The sequence below is a fragment of the Stegodyphus dumicola genome, chromosome 10, assembly GCF_044657685.1.
Source record: "Stegodyphus dumicola isolate Sdum_Otavi_A_Nest chromosome 10, ASM4465768v1".
NCBI lineage: Eukaryota > Metazoa > Arthropoda > Arachnida > Araneae > Eresidae > Stegodyphus > Stegodyphus dumicola.
In genome coordinates this window covers 58,548,100-58,572,051 of record NC_140777.1, presented here as the reverse complement: position 1 = coordinate 58,572,051, position 23,952 = coordinate 58,548,100, and the positions used below count along the sequence as shown (strand labels likewise).

At 34.9% G+C, this 23,952-nt stretch overlaps 1 protein-coding gene across 5 annotated transcripts in view; it reads right to left on the bottom strand.

Annotated features, from left to right (window-relative positions):
* Positions 1 to 23,952, bottom strand: part of LOC118188233 (carbonic anhydrase 1-like) — a 104,716-nt gene that overhangs the window by 61,266 nt on the left and 19,498 nt on the right. The window contains exon 1 of one of the 5 annotated variants that reach the window (XM_035358627.2): positions 4,382 to 4,524. The exons of the other annotated variants lie outside the window; for them this stretch is intronic. Within the exon in view, the coding sequence (XP_035214518.1) occupies positions 4,382 to 4,412 (31 nt within the window). The 5' untranslated portion in view covers positions 4,413 to 4,524. Of the gene's footprint in view, positions 1 to 4,381; positions 4,525 to 23,952 lie in introns of those variants that run through there. 5 annotated transcript variants of the gene reach the window in all.

Below are 23,952 nucleotides of genomic sequence, written 5' to 3'. Positions count from 1 at the left end.
TTTTTGCTTTTTTACTTTTATACGTATTTGTTAAGAATTTAAATTTGTTTAAATTTAACCAAAATATAGATACATTAAAAATGAATTACGTGCAAATATAAGTACCAAAGCAAGAGAAGTACTTATTAGATACTAGGAAACTACTTAATGGTAAATTCATTATTCCTGAGATTACCAAAGGGTTTCCGGCACAAATTTCTTCGAAAAAGTGCTAATAATTTGTGTACAGAAGTCAGAGCGTTATGCATTTCATCCTTTCTATCTCATCTATTCCATTATTCTAATTACATCGAATATGGAATATTCAGAAAATACATCATTAATTTCCTTAATATTTTTTACGAAATCACTGAAAGCTCCAAAGATGCTTTCGAGTGGGTTTCTAGGCTGTCCGCTTTTAGAACTACAGTTGCTACTTTTCAGCATTCTAGAGGCCTTGAATTTTTCAATAAAATTTTTCTAAATTCACATAAAATACAAAATAAATAATAAAAAAAATCTACTTTTTAAATTCCCAATTCGTGCATCGATGTGCACATGTGTGCATTTGCTCAAAACTTGGTGGTTGTAGTTAACACCGTTTCTCCACAATGCGATTACATTCAGAAGACATATTGTGTTTTGCTGAGTGACACCGTTCTTTTATATCGCCGAGTGTTCCGATTAAATTCGACACATAAATATCTTATGCTTTGTCGAGTGGCAACACAAAGCTTATAAGTCGCTGAATTTTAACTCAAAATTTTATTAAATTAGCGCAAAATGTAAAATAAATCAAAAACAAATTCGAAATTCAAAATTTTGACTACGAGGTGCTCATGTGCGGGCAGAAGACTATATATCTTCAAAATCGTGTGGCCCTAGGTGCTGCCGTTTTCTACAACGCGAAGAACACACAAACATACATACACATAGACAGATTCTTCACAATTTAATAGCAGAGATCAAGTGACTAGTTTGCAGCAACTAGTGATTCTTGGCTGGCACCCAAATTCGCAACAGCCACTTACCCGCAGATGTTCATATATTCAACAATGCATTAAAACGCCAGCCTCACAGATTAGTTTCAAAAATATACTTTATTTTGGTACAAATAAATTTGCAGTATACAGAAGGCGCGGCTTAATTGTGATCACATTTGCCAACGGCTATTTTGATAACATTGACCAAATGATCACGTTAAGCGATGAGAAAAAAATGCCCTTTTATGAGAAATAAAAATTTATGTTTTGGAATAAAAATTTTTGGCAATTCCCTTTCGTTTGATATTAGAAATATCAGCTGCTACTACCAAAATGTCGCATATAAACAAGCTGTAAATTAAAGGCTACGTCATTGGCTTTCCGAAGAGAAATATTCCTATTCCATAATTCGAAAACGCAGTGAAATGCACGGTATTGAAATTTTTAAGAGTAAAATAAGTAACAATATAAATCACAAAGGGAAAAACAGTCAGCCATTACTTTTGCATGGAATGAAGACTGCAAACGAATACCCGAGAAAGGTTTGTACTGCTTCTAATGTTTCTAAAGTTAAATAGACGGAAAAAAAAAACAAAATTCGCAGAAGTCGAAATTAATTGAAGTCTTTAAATATATCGTAGCAATAAAAAATAAAATTTTAGAAAAATCAAAGATTTCAGATTTTATATTACGCCCAAATGGGCCTTTTTTCTTCATTTACACACACATAGACGTTTCGAGAGCATTTGGACTAAAGTCCCTTTGGAATAAAAATATTTTAAAACATCATATCTTTAGAATTTCAGATAGACAGTCTCGAGCGATGGAGATGAAAATGTTTTATTCCGTAAAGGGTCGCTATTTCTCGCTTTGGAACCGCTGAGTTTGTTAATCAAAAATTCCTTAAAGTTTTATAAAATGTATAGACAATAAAACAAATTCGGGCTTCGAAATGCCCATATTCGGGTAGAGGATTATGTTATTCAAAATTGGATGGCTTTAGGTACGTTGTTTTTCTCCAATGCGAGAAAAATGCATACATTTATTAAGATTCAATTTCTTTAAATATCTGGTGGCAACATGATATTAGGGGAATAATATTCATTGGCAACAATTTAAAAAGTGATTCAACGCAAAATGCCATTTCGAGACTAATAACCCTTCTGAGCTAATAAACCAATATAAAAAAGTAAAAATAATAATAATAATGTTAACAAGCTTTTGTCGAGGCATGTGGCTCAACAATTGGTTTTAAGGAGATAAATGGAAGACCCTTGATGAAGCATGGGTTTACCTAAATGACTGCAAAAATAGAGGACTGCTTATTACCAGAAATGAAGATAAAAAATGTACAAAGCTGGTTCCTTCAATGCAAAGACAATTTAAGTAAGGAGTTTATGAATGTCATTATCTCTACAGTGGGAAATTAAAAACAAAAATTGTGGGAAAAAATATTAAAATCAACTGAAAGTACTATAAAGAGAAAGTTTGACATTCGATATTTACAGCAGAAATTCCATTTCTTTATCCCATTATCTTTGAAAGGGTGAAATTTTATCAGTACAAAGCAACAAGTCATACTTCGCAAAGTAGCATAGCATTCCTTGAAAAATACGAAGACTGATACAGGTATGGCATATATACGCAGATCTTTCAAGGCATTCCTGCGAAGTTCTCTGAGGTTACACCTATGAACTACTACGCCTCTGGTCTATTAAAAGCAGCTAAGGGCAAACCCATCACGACTCCGGAAAGTAGCGGAAGAGGAATGGAAATCAATGCCCCTGAAAATTTTAGGAAAAGCCCTTTTATCATGGAAATAACGATGCAGACTTAGAGTTCAGGAAAAAGGATATTATACAGAACACTGAAAAAAATACTCTTTACAGTTTAAGCGCATATTAAACGCCTTCGACGTCGTTCTAAAAAATGAGTAGACACTCTCTGTACATGCGAACAGGCGGCAAATTGAAAAGAAAACCTTTATCATTACTATTAAATAATGAAGTGTCTGTATGCATGCATGTGTGTATGTTCATCGCACTGTCGAAAAACCACCGATTTTCGAACACACATAGTCCTCCAACCGAGCATGGGAACCTCGAGGCCTGGATTTTTACTTTCAAAATTTTCTTATTTATTTCACACGAATTTAAAGAACTTTAGAATAAAAATTCAGCTATTTAAAAGATTTGTGTTACCATTAGGCAAAATATAAGACATTTACGTTTTAAATTTAATCAGACACTTTGGCAATATAGAAGATGTGTATTGCCACTCGGAGAAATCCGATATATTTGCTTTTCGAATTCATTCATTTAAAAGGAATGCTTTTTTGAAATGGGTTGATTAATATACTTTTATCGTCCACGCGGCAGTGTACTGCAGTTCAGCATAGGAAAAAACGTTTAATTTTCCATGTAAGTTATTCTAGTATTAATTATTAAACTAAACGATATAAAAACAATAACTATAGATTCATTTCGATTACTATTAATTACTAGCCGGACAGTAAAATTACTTTACCAGGATTCACTAAATCCACTGTATGTTTTTCATTTTTTTAATAACTATTTTAGGCGGCTGCTTGCGAAAGCAATTAGTAATAGTAGAAAAATCGGTCTACTTTTGTATTGTTGGTGGCAACAACAATGAAAACAAGAAAATATTTAATTAACTTTTTAGACTTTAGTTCTGCGATCTACGAAGTATTCAAAAATTCTTTCGAACTTTGATTTTGATTTGCAGAACCTCAGAATTCCGTAGAACACAGGTTGAAGAACTTCGCCATGCCAGATTTAAAAAACAAGAAACGATTTTATATTCAAGCAAAACAAAAAGCATGATTTATTGCTATTCAGCTAAAAGTAAATAAAGAACCTAATTTCTTTATGAGAAAGAAAGTATTAGGTAAAAATAATCATCTGCGATTAAATAATGTGAAATTTGTGTGAAATAATAATAATAATAATAAAATACGATTTCCTAAATTCAATTTTTTTAATTGATAAGAAAATTAAAAACATGTAAACAAATTAAACAAAAAATATCTTAAGCTACGCGAGTAACTAGAATTAAGCGCAATCAAAAATTTGGATAACTATAATTCCTGAAAAAATATAAGTTTGACCTATTTGGATTCAACTAAAATTATAAAACAAATAAACTATTTCTTTATTTGTCACAAAACATAACTGGAGAATTTTATTATTATTTTACCTAATTAAGTAACGTAAAAAATTACTTAAAATAAGCTTTTCTTTTACATTTAAATGAATGTAAACAAATTAAACAGCAGGCTGAATTTTACTCGATTTAGAAAGAACGACAAGCTATCCGGATGATTGGAGATCTACTGCCCTCGAAAAGAAGCTTCGCGGAAAAGCGCGGGAAGAAGTAACGCGGGGAAGTCCACTTACCGTTGTGGGTATCATATCCCCAATCGGCCATGAGGGAACAGGAAGGGATCCGTATGCAAGGTGACCCGACACTAGCTCTGCCTCCTCCTCAGCATCCTCTCTCTCCGCTCCCGCCGTTCGGAGGGCGCATGCGCGGATCCGAGGAGCGGGAACATCCCATCAGAGAGTCGGGGGCATCGAGTAAAGGTACGCAAAGGAACGAGGTTTCGATCAAAAGGTAAGACAGGCGATAAATCCTTCACGTCTCTTAATCGCCAACGCGATAGCCAGTTAAGTTTTCGAAGGGAAGGCCCAATTATCCGAATTCCAGATATTTGGCTTTTAATTCCCTGGAGATTAAATTATTTCAGTTCTAGATATTCGGATTGCTATTATCTGGATTCCAGATATCCGAAATCTTAGTTTTTCTTTCTTTATATATTTTAAAAAATTTAACACAAATAAAGTGAGTAAAATTCAGGACTTTCAATTTGATTCAAAATTTGATGGCTCTAGGTATCGTTGTTTGTTCACAATGCGAGAAACATACATACATTCATACAGATTCTTTATTATTTAATTTCTTTAAATATAATAGACGGCAATAATATTGGTGGCAACAATTTGAAAAATGATTCATGCAGATGTTTATAATGATTCGACGCAAAATGCCGCTTCGAAATTAATAGCCCTTCTTAGCTAACGCCCCTTTGGGCTAAAATAAAAAGATTATTAGTAAGGGCTAAAATAAAAAGATTATTAGTAAGATCTTATTATTAGTAAGGGATGCAGGAAATGTTTTGTTATCATTGAAGGCTAAAGATCGCAATGTTACTTAATAGAAATCATTAATTTTTAAAAAACTTTTTTCATATATTGATATATACAGTACCCACCGCTTATTAAAATCACTTCCATTCCAAACTTATCTGAGTTTACTTAGCAGCAGAGTTTAATAGGCGCGATGTATTACAAATTGTAATGTCAGTTTTAAACGTAGCTAGAAAGATAGTTCCTAATGATTCATCTCATAATTAATACCTAAAATTATAATTAAAAACTTATGTTAAAATTAAACTCTTTACTCAGTTTTAAAAACTTTAAGAAAATGTTAAAAACGTTTACGGACGAATGCTTTGGTTCCTGTAAATTTCCAAGTGTAACGTGTATACGAGCCAGTTTCCCTTAGAAAGTCCTCCACGAAAGCATCCCTCTCTTTAGGCAGATATCCCTCGTGTGCTTTGCCATAATTAAATAATCCCAATTCCTTCCTGTAAATTTCACCACAGACGGCTAATTTTACGGTATTTCTTTAGCGTACTTTTTCATCTTTTTTTAATAATATTATTGATCTGAAAACCGAGGAGAATATTAAGGATTAGGATTATTCAATTATGGCAATGCACACTAGGGCTATCTGCCTAAAGCGAGGGATGCCTTCGTGGAGGACTTTCTAAGGCAAACTGGCTCGTATACACGTTACACATGGGGAAAACCACGAAAACGCCCATGCAGCCAGCCCGTTCGCGAGAAAGAAAATTAAGCAAATTATTACATTTCAAAAGAATACGGTTACAGAAAGAATTTAACAAGTGAGAAACCCCCGTGTTTAAACTACAGGTTATTACAACATTATTCCTTTGAAAGAAACCTACATTTCAACAAGAACACATGATAATAATGACTTTAGATATAATTCATCTAATAATTAATACCTAAAATAATAATTAAAAACTTATGTTAAAATTAAACTCTTTACTCAGTTTTAAAAGTTTTAAGAAAATGTTAAAAACGTTTACGGACGAATGCTTTGGTTCCTGTAAAGTACGTATATCTTCACTTCTATTTCCCCATAACTTGAATCTCATTCGTTCTTGCTGTTGTTTCTGCTACACTTTAAGAATCCAATCAAAGATAAATAATGAGAGAAGATGAATATGCAGCCGACTGAATGTTGGTTCGCTTCGTTGTGACGCTTGTCTTGTATAGTTAAAGGTGGAAGGTTTCGGCGTGACCTTTGAAGGTAGTTCGCAAGGTTTGTTTTTAGAAAAATATTTTATTTCAGGCAGTGGAAACATATTATTTTTTAAACAGTTGAGTTTATTGATTAAAACTGAAAGATAAGTAGCTTTCATTTTTCCGAAAGGCAACACTCTCACGCTCTGGAGATGGAAATGTTTTATTTCGAACAGTATTATCACTGATGCTCTCTTTCAGATTACTAAATTAGTTTGTTAATCAAAATTTCATAAAATTCGTACACAAGATATGGCATAAGCAGAAAACAAATGCCAAATTCTGGTTTCGAAGTGGTCATGCTCGGGTAGAGAACAACACGTATTCAAAGTTGGATGGCTCTAGGTGCAGCCGTTTTTCCACAAAGCGAAGAACAAATAGTAGATTCTTCACTATTTAATAGGCGAGATTAGAAATAATAATAGTGATAATCTGTTATTGTGTCTTTATCAATTAAACTAGGTTAAATTTATGTATGTTCGATGGATATTTATGCATGCTGCATAGCATTCACTGTTGTCTGCAGCAACAAACTGCCCGGGGATAGAGGGCTGCTACTGCGTTTGGTTTCATTCTTAAAATTTAAAATAGCAAGGTAACACACATAGTCACTATTTTATATAACAATCAATCTATTAATACATTGCCTGTCATGCACGTCCTCTATAAAGCATATTTTAAACAATATACAAGCGTTTCTAAATTTACAATGAACGAAATACCATACCAGTATATTAAAAATTTGTCATTGTACTTTTACGAGAATAAAGGCTTTGTGTGTTACCTTTATTTTCATAATAATATTCTAGGTTTGTTCGTCGAAATTTTCAGCGGCGATTTTGTTTAAATTTTAATTTTATCTTCTGTTAGAGGGTTTTCACATATTTTTGTAACGATTTTGATTTTCTCCATGAACTTAAATATTAATTTTAAAATGCAAACGTGACTTGCATAAAATTGGAATAAGGTTTAATTATTGTCTGCAGCATTAAAAATATTCTTTTCCTTAAAATAAACAATGGATCGAAGGCTATATTTTTGCGCTGTCCGAAGAGAAATACTCATATTCCATTACTGAAAAAAGATGTGAATAGCATGGTTTTTATATTTCTGCAAGTAAAATAAGTGGCATAATTAATATGAAAGGAAAGAAATGTCAAAGTTTAAAAAGTTTACTGGGAAAAAGGCAATAAATGCATACCCAACAAAGGTACGTACCATTCTTATTAAATCTAAATACGCATCCCATGTTTTAAAAGAAAATCCAGCCCTTCATCCTTAACAAAAAAATCAATCCTCATTGCAACTGGTGGAACACGTCTCTAACAGTCAATTCTCAAAACGATCAAGCACTCTGTTATCAATCATGAAAATGTTCAGAGGAAAGAGTAAAAAGAAAATATTAAAAACTTTTCGTAAGACTGTATGAAGAGTAAAAGTTTTATTAACTGTATAGAGTATAAACTGTATAAACAACATTTACTGTCAACAATTGCGTATTAGCTAGAAACGGGCGGTCCTTCCCGTGAAGCCCATTTTGCCTGAAACGTTATTTTATAGGGGTTAATTACGTGTATCACCGATTCAGGCAAAGAATAATGAAAATCTGAATTGCCATACGAAATTAATTTAACTATATACAGTTACATACTCTTGTTATACCTTTTCTATTCTGTTGCAACTTTTCAATGAAAATTACGAATATGAATAAAATTAGGATTACGGTGATCTTAATAAAGGAAGAATTCCTCCTTAAGAGAGAAATATTTCACAGTTTTCGTCTGTTGTTCCAAAAGAAAGCGAAACAGAATTCTACAAGTGTAGAAAATGTTGATAAATACTAAAGTTCAATAAAAGTAGTTTTTATATCTATAAACTAAAACCAAATACTTAAGAGATAAATAAAAACCGGGGAGGAGTGACCGCCTCCCCCCCCGGTTGAGAAACCCTGATTAAAAGTAAAGGTTATTCGTCTTCTCGATTTTATTTCGTATGGCAATTCAAAATCTCGTTATTCTTCACCTGCCTCGAAGATCAACATGACTAATCCCTACAAAATAATACTATTTCACGCAAAATATGCCCCCCCCCCAAATGTACTACTACGCCACTGAGTTAATCCACTTATCCAGTGTCCCAATTTTTAATTTTTCACTTCACGATAAAAATACTTCCCTTGGCTTTTCACCGGGGGATGTTGATTCACCGCCTGTCGAGATGTCGAGGAATTGCGCCAGAGAGAGACACGGAGAAATAAATAGTTAGCCTCTTTCCCTTGCGAGAACTTCCGGTACACATTTGTGTTAGCTGCGTGGAAAGCAGTGGAGAGGAATATTTCCTCCCTTACCTTCCACGACAGAATACTTACACGACAGAAATTATGTCATCACAGACTCGAAATGAAAATAAGAAACAGAAAATAAACTGTGCTGTGAGGTAAAAAGACAAAACTGACATTAAAAAGATGTAGGTATACTAAACAGCGCTTAACAAGATCGCGGTACTGTTATCGAATTGCCGAGTCTCGCCATTCGTATACAAAAACATGGAAAATATATCACTTATTGAGATCAACAGTTCGGTTAACAAGATCAAACTATTATGGAAAAACGAAATTAAAAAAGAAAATCTGAAAGGTTTCAGATTTTAAATTACATCCAAAGGGGCGTTTTTTTAACGTTTTGTGTGTTATCTTTATTTATTAAATATCAGGTTCTTCGCTCTTAAACCGCAAATTTCAGTTCAATAGCAATGTCGCAAAATAATTTTAAAATGAGCCTATCTTTAGAATTTCCGATACAGAGACTCGCGCGCTGGAGATAAAAATGTTTTTTTCTGTACAACGTTGCCATGGCTCGCTTTGAAATCGTTGAGTTCGTTGCTCAAAAATTCGTTAAAGGTTTACAAAATATGAAACCGACAATAAAACAAATTCCAAATTTCAAATTTGGGCTTCCACATGCCCATATTCGCAGTAGGATTACGTCATTCAAAATTCGATGGCTCTATGTGCCATTGTTTTATCACAATGCGAGAAATAGACATACATTTATGCAGATTTTTCATTATTTAATTTCTTCAAATAAAATGCAGGGCTCTAACATTTGGTGGCAACAGTTTGGAAAGTGAATCGCCGTTTATAGTGATTCAACGCAAAATCGCAAAATGAAAACAATAGTCCAGGGATAAAGCCCCTTTTGACTAATAAATTTATTTAACTCAAGTAAAGTCGCCAAAAAAAGGTCAAAGAGCAGGATCAGAAATTAAAAACAGAGGGTGGTCCAAAATTATTAAGCGCATTTCATGTCTGAAAAAAAAATGAGGTACGTACATGCTTATTGTTTTCTTGAAACAGTTTTACATAACAATTTTACTTTTTCATGTTTCTGGCTATGTTAACTGTCATAACTGCCAGATCTGGGGAACTGAATCTCCTCATGGAGTGAAAGGAAAAGAACACAATAGCCCAAAAGTGAATGCTTGGTGCATATCGGCTGCAGATGATAACCATTTTTCTTTATCGAACAGTCAGTGACAAAAGTTACACATCTGGACATACTACAGTGCTATGCTTTCCTCAATTTGATGGCCATCAGCCTCGAGTTATCTTTCAACAAGACGACGCTTTACCACACTGCGGTTCCATAGTTCGAATGGAGCTGGACTGGATTGGTCGTGGGGGGGGGTGATATCGTGGCCACCAAGATCCCTCGACATTACACCCCTTGACTTTTTCGTTTGGGAATATGTTAAGGACCGAGTGTACGTAACTCCAGTTCCGAATATCGATGGCCTAAAACGACGAATCACTGAAGTCATTAGAAGAATGTCTGCTGAAATGCTGGGAAACGGCGTAAAATTGAATATCGACTGGATATTTTGCGTGACACAAATGGAGCTCAGGGAGAAGTTATTTAATGTTTAAATTTTTGTTTGTGTAAAAGAGCGTTTTAAATTTTGGACCGTCGTGTATTACGAGCGGCACAGCATTTTAGGATTTATTTATATGACTATACAAAAAAATCTGATGTGAGCCACCACATGACTTCCTCGTATGCTTATTAAATTACGCACATTCTTTCCAGCATTTCATTTAAACATTCATTTGAAAGTGAGATACGATCTTCCAATTCTTCAATAAAATGTACAGTTCCATAACTTCTAAAACATTACCTTTTCTTAATATCCAATGTTTATACAGTTATTAATTTAACAAGCAAACCTGAAATATTGGGTAAAAGTCCCTTTATTACTCTTTAAATTAATGTAAGTGATCTATCTAATACTATGTTCTTTAAATTATTCTGGTGTAAACGTAAACAAAATGAAAACAGAAATAAAACACTGGAAGGTTACCAAACTTTTAATTTACATTTGTCACATTATTGGGTTTAAAAACCCTTCCAGAAATATGCCCTTTCTGCACCGTCGACTGCAAAGATACCAAATTTGAGCATTTTATAGCGAACCGTTTTTGAGTTATGCGACGTATTACGTATAGAAGCTACGACAGAACTAGTCAAAATAGATTCAGTAGTAGTGCTTTGAGATTAGTTTGAGAGCGATCGACCGAGTCGGGAGCTGTACTTTAGTGTTTTGCCGTGAAGCTGTCTTCACCGTTATAGTCTGATAGCCTAAAAAGGCTGCGTTGCTGATTGTTTCAGCTGTTCATCGTAGTTTTTCGACAACTGTAACGCGTCTTTGGAACTGTCCTGTGAAATACTGACGAATGTATTGTGTTTCGATTCTTCATCAAGTGTTGTCATCAATCACTCCAAATCCACGAACCTGTAGAACGCAACAATATAATGCTTTAAAAAAATTAAAATCATTTGTAATACTTTTGTCACAGTTTTTAATAAAATAATTTAATTATTTTAAAGATTTTTAAAAATGTGACTTTCATCGAAGAGGAAAATATTAAGTCATATATAGAAAAATTAATTTTTGTACAACCATCCGCCGAACGGAATTACTACAGGGTATTAAAACAAACGTCTTCGTTACAGGTTGGATTGGTTGGGTTTATTATACTTGATTACAGCAAAGTGCACGAAAGCTATCTGCTGGGGCGAAGGATGCCTTCGTGAAGGACTTTCTAAGGAAACCTGGCTCGTACACACGTTACACATGACCAAAAACCCCCAAAACGCCCATGCAGCCAGCCCGTTCGTGGGACTTTTTGAACCGAACTACCAGAGTTCATTGCCTTTACCGCTAAGCCGCTGATGGCCTCTTTCTCATGGGTTGAAATAATTGTTCTTTACCTTAACCCTTTCCGGCACGCTAACTTTTAAAGTTGGAGTTTTGATTTAAAAGAAAAAAAAAAGGTAAGCAGTCTAATTAGGTCTAGAGGAGTACACAAGTAAAATTCTGTGAAGATAGCACTTATCTTTTAATTCTGTGGGTGTGCCCACAGAATTAAATTGATAAACTGATTGAATAGAGCTTCGAAACGAGTGCTGAAACAAGCATTGTTGTCAATGAACTGACCGATGAGATGCGGAGAAACAAAGAATACAGACTCTCAGCTGTTCTAGATTATCGGTGACCCCGGTCTGGGCACACCTAGGGTTCGCCGTTTGATTTTAGGCAAGATTTCAAGGTAAAAATTTAAAACTAATATAGAATAAGGATTATTAGTATACAGCCAAAAAATAACATAGCAATTTCTTTTCAAACAATTCCTTTTATACCCTAGAAAAATCTGGAAGATTTCTTTGAAAAATGAGGGTCTTAAAAAACTAAACATGGCTAAAATATATGGACTGATTTGTGTTGAGCTGCCATCTACTGTAAATAAAGAAGGTTCAGAATAACTTATAAATCCTTTTTCATTCAATTTTTCTGTGCGTACAGAAGGAAATTTTTAGGTGTGTCCAGACCGGACACACTGTGCCGCAAAGGGTTAAGAAGCCTCTTTTTTTAAGTTTTTCTTATTTCGCTCACAATTTATTCCAGAGTAACTTAAATTACGCAAATTTTACTCCTCTAATGCCTTCCTGCCATTTTTTCCCCCAAACTTTTTTTTTTAATGTTATCATCTGGAACACCTGAAGAAGGGGGGGGAATTCCGAAATGACAGGATTTTTGTTGCCACGTCCAGAAAGCCTGAATTAGCAAAGCCCGAAATGAGACATGACGGAATAGGTTGATGATTACACATAACAGAAATAAGTAAAAATATCATCCAATTAATTCAATGCAATTTTAAATGCTTAACTAATCATTTTTATGAAGCATTATTACAATTAACCGTAGATGTTACTAATATTAAGTAGAAGAATCGTTTCGTTTCATACTCGCTTCGTTTTATACTTAAATCAAAGTTTTTGGCGAGCCCGAATATTACGAATTTGATTATTCAGCTTAACTACCAGCAACTGATCTTCATGTTCTACGCTGGCTTCGTGACTTCAGACGCCCTTTAAGTGTGGAATTCAACAAGCGTGACAGAACACGACATTCGGCTGAGTTACATTCCCATTGTCACTTGCAGCTGCGAATGCGGAATGTTGACTGCAAGCATATCATAAACGTACGAATTTTGTCAAGAGAAAGCGGCAGAAAAGTTGCAATAAATTATCTGAGACATACTATACTTCCCCTGCCCCTCATTAAAAAAAAAAAAAAAACCTACATGTAGACGCTACATTACTCCTTCGCACGTCTATTAAATTACACGCATTTTTTGCTGCACTTCATTTAAAATTGTTGCCTCTCGAATTATTCAAATTAAATTATACAATCTCTTAAGGCAAGTTGAAAATATTGCAAATTTTCAAAATAAATATCTCGCTTTATTTTTGTCGTACAGAAGCCAAACTTCTTACATTTTTATTTTTTCTTAAAGAATACGGGGGCCCACCAGCGGCCGAGCGGTAAAGTCGCTGAACACTGGTAGTTCGGTCCGAGGTTCGAATCCCGCGAACGGGTTGGCTGCATGGGCGTTTTCGTGGTTTTCCCCATGTGTAACGTGTATACGAGCCCTTAGAAAGTCCTCCACGAAGGCATCCCTCCTCTTAGGCAGATAGCCCTCGAGGCTTTGCCATAATCACACACACACACTTAAAGAATACAAAACTTTCCCAAACATAAGTATAGGGATCGGGAGACCACATTATTTAGTTACTCGTCCAAAAGTAATTTTTCTAAATTTGCTATTGCCAAAATATGAATATGTCCGTCATTTAATGCACTTCTGTAACTAAAAGTATATTTCAACGACCAAATGATAACGAAAATAAAGCCCTAGTAAGGACTTTTGAAGCGAATATATATATATATATATATATATATACATTTTTGATACTGCCGATTGTAATAAAAAAAGGAAAGTATGTTTCAACTTTCTGTGACAAATCCCATTTGAGCTATGGGTTATACGAGATGCACATGTATTGAGTTATGCGAGATGCACATGTACGTAAGTATAGATGTCAAAAAGAAATCCAGTTTATAATCCGTTTTAGGATAAAGTGTCCTTTATTCTGTTTGCACATGCAGACGTCAAGCAAAAAATAGTCAAAATGCATATTTCCGCTGAAATCTGAAAACCGAATATTTTCGCGATGGCAATACTTCTTTTACTTCATACAGGAAAATAAAAAGGGTAAAAATACGCGAAGAAATACTGTGCTATATATATATATATATAAAGACTAATCAAAAGTTTATGTTTGAGGGCATCGCTGCCGTGTATATGCAAATTAGCGCTTTGCCGACGAGGGAATGGAATATAAGCAACGATATCCTGACATGGGATTATTGTGTCACTCTCCTATTTCCGAAGAATCTGTAGAAAATAATCAAGCGTTAACAATGGCGACCTTATTACCAAATGCGTCCAACAGGGTAAATGTGCTGTTATTTGCCGAAGCACAAAAGCCGGTATACATTCATCGGAGAACGAAAAATGTGTATTACGAAGCATGCCTGCCGAAAACCACCGTAGTGGAATGGTGCCCTAGGTTCAACGCTAGTTGCGTTTCGATTCAAGATGCAGGTCTATCTGGGACGTATCCATTATAGACAACAACAAGCAGCTAGTTGGTGATGCGATTAGGGCAGAACACATTCCTGCGCTTTCAAAGGGATGTCGACATAAACTTCGGTAGCGTGAAAGGTATTATCTGGCAGGAGTCAAGCTATCGTAATGTCGGCAGCCGATGGATACACCGGCACTGGATTCCGAAAGCGAAACAGACGGTTGTTTACCTGATGCGTTTCAGTGTTGAAGACAACATGTTTTTGAACGAATTTTTGCAGACAACGAAAGCTGATGCCGCTACTGGGAACCTAAGCCAACAATCTCGACTATGCAATGGTGTCACCGTTCGTCATTTCGTCCCAAGAAGTTCAAGAGCCAGTCATTTGCTGGAAAAGTGATGTTTAACCTGTTCTCTGATTTCCACTGCCCATTGCTGATTGATTTCAATGATCCAAGTGTCTCAATCACTGAGGAACGGTACTGCGAAACGCTGGCGAGATTACGACGTGCAATTTTGGTCCGGAAAAATTTCGGAATGATGTGATTGTGGTTCATGATAACGCAAGTCTCCATATCGTAAGTGTCGTAAAGCAGAAGTTACACAAAAGTGGGGATATTCGAGCATCCGCCTTACAGTCCTGATATCTCCACATGCGATTTTCACGCCTATCGTCTCTTAAAAAAGTCCTTGAAAAGTCGAGATTCCAGTCGGAGGGAGAAGTGCAACAAGCAATTTCGGACTTCTTCAAGCAGCGGTAAAAGGAGTTATACCTAACGGGTATCTTCAACCTGGCGAAGCGCTGGGATGATTGCCTAAACGATCAAGAAGATTTTGAATGAGTGACATACCAAATTTATACTGTACAGCCTTCGAACGGAAACATTTTGATTGCGCCTTATATTTATATAAAAAAATGTTATAATAAGTAATTTTTCATTAAAAAGATTATCCTATCCTAGGAAAAATTTTTTAGGGGATTAAATTAGATTATTGCTAATTAGTAGTGAAATGTTTTTTAAAACTGGGGAAAACGTTTTTTAAAAGGGGAATTAAAGTTAGAAAAATTACATTTATGGAAGCAACAAATGAAAAACTATTAATCGTCCTCAGTTTAATGTTTCAAATAGAATTTTTTAAGGGGTTAGCATTTAAAACATTAAACCTCGGTGATTAATGAATGCCGAACACATATTTCGTTTTCCTGCTACTAAGAGATTCAAACCGTAAAATTTCTATAAATCTCATATTGATAATATATATTATATTATTAGACAGATATTAAATTAAATAATTATTTAATATAAATATATTTTGGCTTAAATTACTACTGTGTTAACATTTAAAAGAGCTGAAAATCATCCCAAAATTAGAACCAACTTCCGTCGCAGGTAATGAATGCATCATCCGGTCAGAATGAAAGGGATTCATTACGAAGGCCATAACAAGGACGTCAAAATGTCCAGGAGCCGACACCCATTTTTATTCATACTTACTTAAGCTTTCATTGATCTTCGATATTTTCCTGCGACCTATCGCTAATATCAGCGGTTTGCTTGCTCTTTCGGACGTCGATACTGTCGCAATGACACGGCATTGCAGATTCTAACTATTAGTATCAACAAATTTTTAAATAATGAGAAGGAATTTCAAATTGGCGGAAAATCGGTTGTTTGGGAAATCCTCTAAAATTCGTGAAAATAATAGCGGAAATTTGCACTGCGATAAATTTACTGACGTACTTGTAGTTACGCGTATTTTTATACAACAAAAGACGGGCATTTGCTCTCGAAATTCTCCTACAATCTTTAAAGCAGAGTTAGCAAATTTCTGTCACATCCAGGAGGTGTGGAACACAACCTGCCGGAAGAAATAGGTCTTTTCTACTATCGCTGAAGGAATATATAACGATTTTATTGAATCCAGTTGTAATTTCACGGGTCCAGCTAGTAATTAATAATAACTGAAATTAGTCTGCCTTCATTGCTTCTAAATCATTTAAATTAATTAATAATGGAATAAATTTGAAAAAAAAATCTTATTCTTTGCTGCATGACAATACATTGCCGCGGCAAGGATAAAAATATTTTAGTTCGGAATAACAAGCATTTTAATTCAGAATTAATTAATCAGTGGCAACACATTTCCTTTAACCGGTGATTATTTTGCAATAGGCAACATGCTTCTCTGTATGTAACTTACTTTTATGATTGAATCTGAAACAAATATTACACGCTTTGCAACACAAAGCTTTTAAATCGCTTAATTTTAAATCAGAAATTCCTTAAATTCACACAAAATAAACAGTAAATCAGAAACAAATTCGAAATTTAAAATTCGGGCTTTGGGGTGAATATTTAACTTGGTTAATTTGACTATGTAAAGCATAGTAAGGTTATCTGCCAAAGGGGAGGGAAGCCTTCGTGGAGGACTTTCTAAGAAAAACTGTTAAGTCCACATTACACATGGGGAAAAGCATCTAAACGCCCATAAAATCAGCTCTCCGTCTGGTATGGAACCCAGACAGAACTACCAGTATTCATCGACTTTACCGCTTAGCCGCTGGTGGGCTGTTCGAATGGAGGACTACTCGTGCGTTAAAAGCTTGGTGGATGAAGGTATGGCCGCTTTTAACCAACCGAACGACACGACCTGAACGAACGATCGTTAAATTTAAAAGTAGCAGACGATATTTCTCATTTCAAATAATAAGCTATTACCAGAAAGATTTCTTCCAAAACATTTGCTTTTTAAAATTCTTTATCGAGATCGTAATAAAAATATGTAAACTCCGTCTGTATAATGCCATGCCTCCTGATCTTATCGTAAGCTTTTTTTTTCACACATGCATATAAAAGAAAAAAAAAATATTATGTTTACACCACATGACTTCTTTGTAAGGAATATTAAATTATACGCAATTTTTGCAGTTAAAGCCTGTTTTAGGGAAGTCAGTCACAAAGAAGAGATACAAGATCGGACCTAAAATTGACCCTTGCGGGACGCCGGTGTGAATTCGTTTGACTTCAGAAATCACATTTCCAATAGAAACATGAAAACTTTTGCCTTTCAGGAATGAGTAGATGAGACACGTTAAAGTTTTGGTGAAGCCAAGGAAACGGAGCTTGAAAATTAGACCCTCATGCCAGACGCGATCAAATTCTTTGGCCACGTCTAGCATGAGTAAAGCCACATTTTGTCTGTTATGTAACGCACTGTAGATGAACTCCGAAAGTCTGACCAATTGTTTCGTGGTGGAAAGGGTTTTTCGGAAACCAAACTGTTCTTCTGGTAATTTCTCTAAGTATGGATGGATTCTATGATAAATGATGCGTTCAAAAATTTTCATCAAAACGGGAAGCAAACTGATAGGTCTAAATCCTTCAGGTTACCACTCAGGGTGCCCAGAAGGATTTAGACCTATCAGTTTGCTTCCCGTTTTGGGGAAAATTTTTGAACGCATCATTTATCATAGAATCCATACTTAGAGAAACTACCAGAAGAACAGTTTGGTTTCCGAAAAACCCTTTCCACCACGAAACAATTGGTCAGACTTTCTGAGTTCATCGGCAGTGCGTTACCTAACAGACAAAATGTGGCTTTACTCATGCTAGACGTGGCCAAAGCCTTTGACCGCGTCTGGCATGAGGGTCTAATTTTCAAGCTCGTTCCCTTGGCTTCACCAAAACTTTATTGCTGGATTTCATTTAAACTTATTTACTGGAGTTTCATTAGAGATATATTTCTCATTCAATTAATTTAGTTCTCATTTCGCGACAAGGCAAAAATACTTAAAACCTCAAAATATCTTTATTAAAAATTGAAAAATATAGAAAAATATAAAAAGAAAAAAAATCTGAAAGTTTCCAGATTTTATATTACGGCCAAAGGGGCCTTTTTTTTTAAACGTTTTGTGTGTTACCTTTATTCATTAAATATCATGTACTTAAACCATAAAATTCAATTCAACAGCAATATCGCAAAATAATAATAATAATAATAATAAAATAAAAGAATTATATCACACTTAAGAATAAACGTGATTCTCGCATGAAGACTATGTTGCCCAAGTTTTTCTTATTTTTATTCACAATACATGTCATACATAAACATATTAGACTGAAATATAATCCAAGTATAATTAATTAATTAATCAAGTAATCCGGGAAAAAGAATAAACTAACCTAGTAAGCAAAAAATATCCATTACATTCCAAATTCTAAACATTTGTTTACATAAGCATTTATCGCAAGGCCTACCAAGAAAAAGATATCAGAAGATTGCAAACGCGAGATCGCCAGAGATCACATAATCATTTTATTTTCAATAATTTCAAAAGTCAATCAACGCAAAATGCCGAAACGAAATTAATAGCCCTTCTGGCCAAATTGCCCCTTAGGGCTAAATCAAAAACAAACAATTAGGCCTCTGCTAAGTTTCAAATGTAAACAAATATGGTTGTCATGGCAAACAAAACTTTTTGCCCTCCAAAGTGACCCTGAAAATTAAGATAAAGATCCAGACGATAGAATAAAGAATTTTCAGTTGAGGAAAATAGAAATGCTAATTTATACGATTCCTAGCCTATCACTAGTAGATGTGCAAATAACATATCATCTATAATTATAAAATACATCTAATTTATAGCTCGTTTGCAGATTGTAGTATTTACAAAAAATATTTTATGTAGTGAAACGTAAAGTGAAATAAACATAAAATTTCCTGCCTTGCCTTTCAATAGCACACAACGCTCAGTAGTAAACATATTCAAATAACTTTTATCTAACAAGCTATATGAATTTCTTCGAAAAAATTTTAAGATACTACCATTAGAAAAAAAAGATGGTCTTATAAAGGGTTAAAAAAGATAAATATCTGCTTTTTTTAGTACTCTTAACAAAAGCGGATAACTTAATTCTCTAGCCGCGGATACAAAAGACGTAAAAATATATATAACTTTTCTTCCTGCGAAACTAACTAACTAATCACAGTTTCTGCCGACGCGATAAAGACGTTCCCCGTGTAGATCACGGATAGAAGATTGAAAGCTTTAATAACTTTCTTTGTTTTACTCTATTTTAGCATTTTTATTTATTTTTAACTACATTTAACAAAAACGTATACCCTATAAAATCTTTCACATATTTTCTTAAAGACATCACTTCCATGCTAACAGAACATGCCCCATACCATGATATTTCCACCAGACCCTTCCACAGTGCGAGTAAGACAAGATGGATTCGTGGGGTTCTCGCCAAATTCAACGTCTTCCATCAGTGCAAAATAAGGTGTATGTAGAGTAATTTCCCGACCACATTACCCGTTTCCAACACTCAGATGTCCAGTTTCTTCTTTCTCGACACCACTGCAAACAAATTCTTGCATGTCGAGCAAAAATGAGTAGTTTTCTCACAGGCACCCGACTATGCATTACTCTGCAATTTTCTGCGCATGGTGCGAGCTGAAATCTGTTGGGAAGAGCCTTGGTTGATGATCTGCGTTAGTTGAAGCACTAGAATCCTTGTTCTGCCATACAATTCGTCGCAAACCACGCCGATCACTCTCTTGGAAAACTATGCTCAAACCACAGTTACGTCTTTTAGAGAAAGACGCTTTCAAATCTTTCTACAATTTGTTGCCCTATTTTTTTCAACAAGTATACATTAAGTATCAACAAGTATCTGCTTTTGCTTAAAAAAAATCAGAGCATGGCAGAAACTCGCATCGTGCAAAGCTGCTGTACACCAGCTATGTACCAAACCTCCTCCTTATTCCCCTTAGATATTTTGCGGGAAAAATTTGTATTCCTGCAGAAATTTAAAGCAATTTCTTCCACTGTTGACAAATTCCACGAGTGCATATTTCAGAATTTAGTTTAAGGGGGAAAATATTACGGATTTATAAATACCGTTGGAACTTCGAATACACCAAAAAAGGAAACGAAAATAGCGACGTTGCTTGACTAAAAGGCTGTTATGAGCATTGTTGCCTAAAGATCATTCTTTAGGCAACTTTAGGCAATCATGCGCATATTCTGAAAAGTTTGGCATATTCTGAAATTTTGGCGGCTTCTTCTAATGTGGCTGCTATTATAGATGGGGGGGAAACATTCTTTTATGGGATCGGATCAGAATGGTTCGCACACTGAAATGAATCAGTTCTTTTTTTATGACTCACCGATCATTAACAATAGCTTTGATAAAAATGATCCGCAACGACGGGTGAATTAGAAGCTATTAGCAAGGATGGAGTGAAAAGCGGAAAGAATCGAACGAACAGTGAAATCGAGCGTGGCTAGCAAGGCTGCAGCGAAGAACGAAAAGAATTGAAAGAGCAGTGATTTCGGAAGAATTGATTCAACCAGAAGCTAAGTCCCAGCGCTGATTTCTTTCAACTGCAGTCTTGAAATTCTCGAAGATCTCCTTTCTGTATAGATCTAACGATAAAATTCTACAATAAAAGTTTTTTCAAAAAGTTGGCAAAATATAAAAATTAGACCGATTTTTTTACCACGGAAGGATAAGCATTCTTTTTCTCCTCTAAAATAGAAATCGAAATTTCTCGCGAACTGTAAAACAGCTACCACTCCGTTTTATGGAATCGGGGTAAATTCGCTCAGTAAAGTAAATTGGTTGTTTGAATCAGTTCGTCCAACTCTAGATACGATAACACGTAAGTACCTCTCTTCCCCTTCCAGGTGATACTAACAATTTTCTTCGTTGCTTGATTCTTCTCATTAACTTTCTTGAAACTCACTTTAATGAACTTACGCGGAAAAACACAAAAAATCACTCGAAAATTCACGAAAAGTCATAACACGAACCGTTCATTGAATAGTAGCACAGGCGTACTGACGCGTTTAGTTTTGCGCTTTCGTCTCGGTGCAAAATAAAAATTTGTCACGTATACGCGGAATAATTTTTTTGAAACAAGGGAGGGAAAAAACTAAAAATATGGACGTCTCCTTAAAACGACTTAATAAAAGCTCTTACGGGAATGGAGCGAAGAGAACGAATAAATTCTTTGGCATGCCTGCCTTTCAAAAAGTGACTCAGAAATCCCAACACATCCTATTCATACGTTTCTAAAACTGCATTCAAAAACATTCGTTTGTTGTTTAAACTGAGCCTCTAGTTCTCCCATAAATTCTTATTTGATTTTATTCCATTTTTTTAATCGTCTTCTAACTTTTGAACTACAATACTGTAAATTAATACAATATTGTACTAAAATATTGTAATATGTGTAGCAATAAACTGATCCTAAAGTGCCGAAACTGCGGTGGTGAAGACCACGCACAAAGAAACTGCTAAACAGCTAGCCACACGAAAGCTAACAGAGCTGCCCAGCAAGGAGGCAGGAAACAAATTAGCGGCCATCTCGCGAAGAGAAGGTTGACAGATACTCAGAAGACCCATTTTGAAGCACTTCAGATTTCTTCAATAAATAGTGGCAGTAATGAACATTCACCATACGACATAAAAATGGATTTCCATGCAATATGACCATCCATACAGCAGCCAATGTTATCATCATCCGAAAAAATCTTACTCAAATACTGGAAGGTATAATCTCATCTGGACGCCGCCCTGCCTCCAGTCTGTGTCCATGGATAAAATTGACATCGATGAAAAGCTGAACGTTAACATCCCGTTTGGAAGTGCCGCCTACCATCACACGGCATATGTGGTAGATATTACAGAGCCTTGTATATGCGAATAGAATTTGTAAGGAAATTTAATTTTTCCTTGGACTGCATTCTGTCTCTGAAGACATAACCCTGTTCGGGAAAAAAATAAAGGAGTAAAATTCGAACACCAAGTCACAGTATTATTTTATCACAGTACCAGCAAGACCAGAATTTTTATTACCTGAATCAATAGCTGAAAGCAAAGATATCCGGAAGGGCATAAAAGAATATCCTAAGAACTGTAACAGCCCGAAAGGAGTATTAGTAGGCTCGGAGCCACTCGTCAACCTATCGAGGACTGCCATACCGGTCATGAGAGCTGTCAATGTAAGTAATAAAGCGAAAGTCATCAGAAAAGGCGAAGTGGTTGCAGCATTAAACGAACCAGCAGTCCTTCAGTATGTCTTCGGAGAGTCTAACATCGCAGCTACTGGAGAATACACAATTAAGCGATGAAAAGAGAAGTTCTGTAGCATGTATCTTTCAAGATGTTTTCTTCCGCATGTCTCCTGACACATGGCGAACCAGTTTGGCACAGCATAGAATTGATACGGGATATCATCCACCAACCAAGCAACATCCAAGACGTTTACCGTTTAACTAAACAGAAACATGTACGAAAACTTCTAAAGAACACATAAGAAAGCGAAGTTATCGAGCGTTCAAGCGAGTCCTTGGGCCTCTCCCATCTTGCTAGTCAGAAAGAAGGATCGTTCAATTTTGTGTTGACTATCGCCAGTTGAACGACATCACGAAGAAAGACAACTACCCTCTTCTAAAAGAAATGACGACATTCTGGACACGTTTTTTCGGGGCAGTGCTTTCAGACGCTTTATTTAAAGAGTGAATATTAGCAGATAAGACCGATATTTAAAGCTGTCGACCAAAATCTGATATACGCAGGGATTATTGAAACCAATTATATAAAAATAATTTTATGATCCTTGACTTCCATACTAAGACTCGCCTTAAAGACTGGAAGACCTCTTGCGGCCACCAACAAATATTTTTATTACAAATTGTATATCTAGACAAATCAAAATAATTATAACATTTTAAAATATAATACAATTTGTATTACAGATCATAACATTCATTGAAATATTTCATTCAAAATAACATGCAGTTCTTATAATTATTACATATTACATAGTAAAATATAATACAACTTGTATTACGAAACATATTCAGATTAGCATCCATTTATTATATAAACATCTCATTAACATCCAATATTATATAAACATGTTATTAACATCCAATCATTACAAACCTGTCATTTGATTAATAAATATCTTTAAAAACTAAACTCTATTATAACAACAATACAGTAGCTTAATTACAACTATAAATAATACTCTCATTTTAATATTTCTTTTATATGCTCACCAAATCCCATTTGTGACATCATTTTTGACAAAAAAATTTATTAATGCCTCTTGTTTTCAGGAAAATAAAAATAACCTAAGCCATTTATTTTTATCAAAGTCATATATTCAGCGTCATTACTTGCTACAACATTAAATCAAACAATAATTTTTCCTTTTATATCACCAGAAAAATATGTTCACAATGTAAACCCCTTTTTAAATCTATAAAACAACTATCTACGATAATCAGTCCTTCTAATTAGTATATCAATTTGCCTTTTTAGACATACACACTTTTCGTCTAAACTAAAATGTTTAACATCTAAACCCAATTTACATTTCGACTTATTCACAATTATGCAATTTATAGATTCAGGATTATTTCTGTAGTCACAATGATTGTATCCTATTTATGAGCATATGGCGCATATCAATTCTTTTACACTTAAGGCTCCCTACTACACTGAGATATTCTCTGACCAATAATCGATTCCATTTCAAATTTACTTTACCTAAAGTAATAGTTGA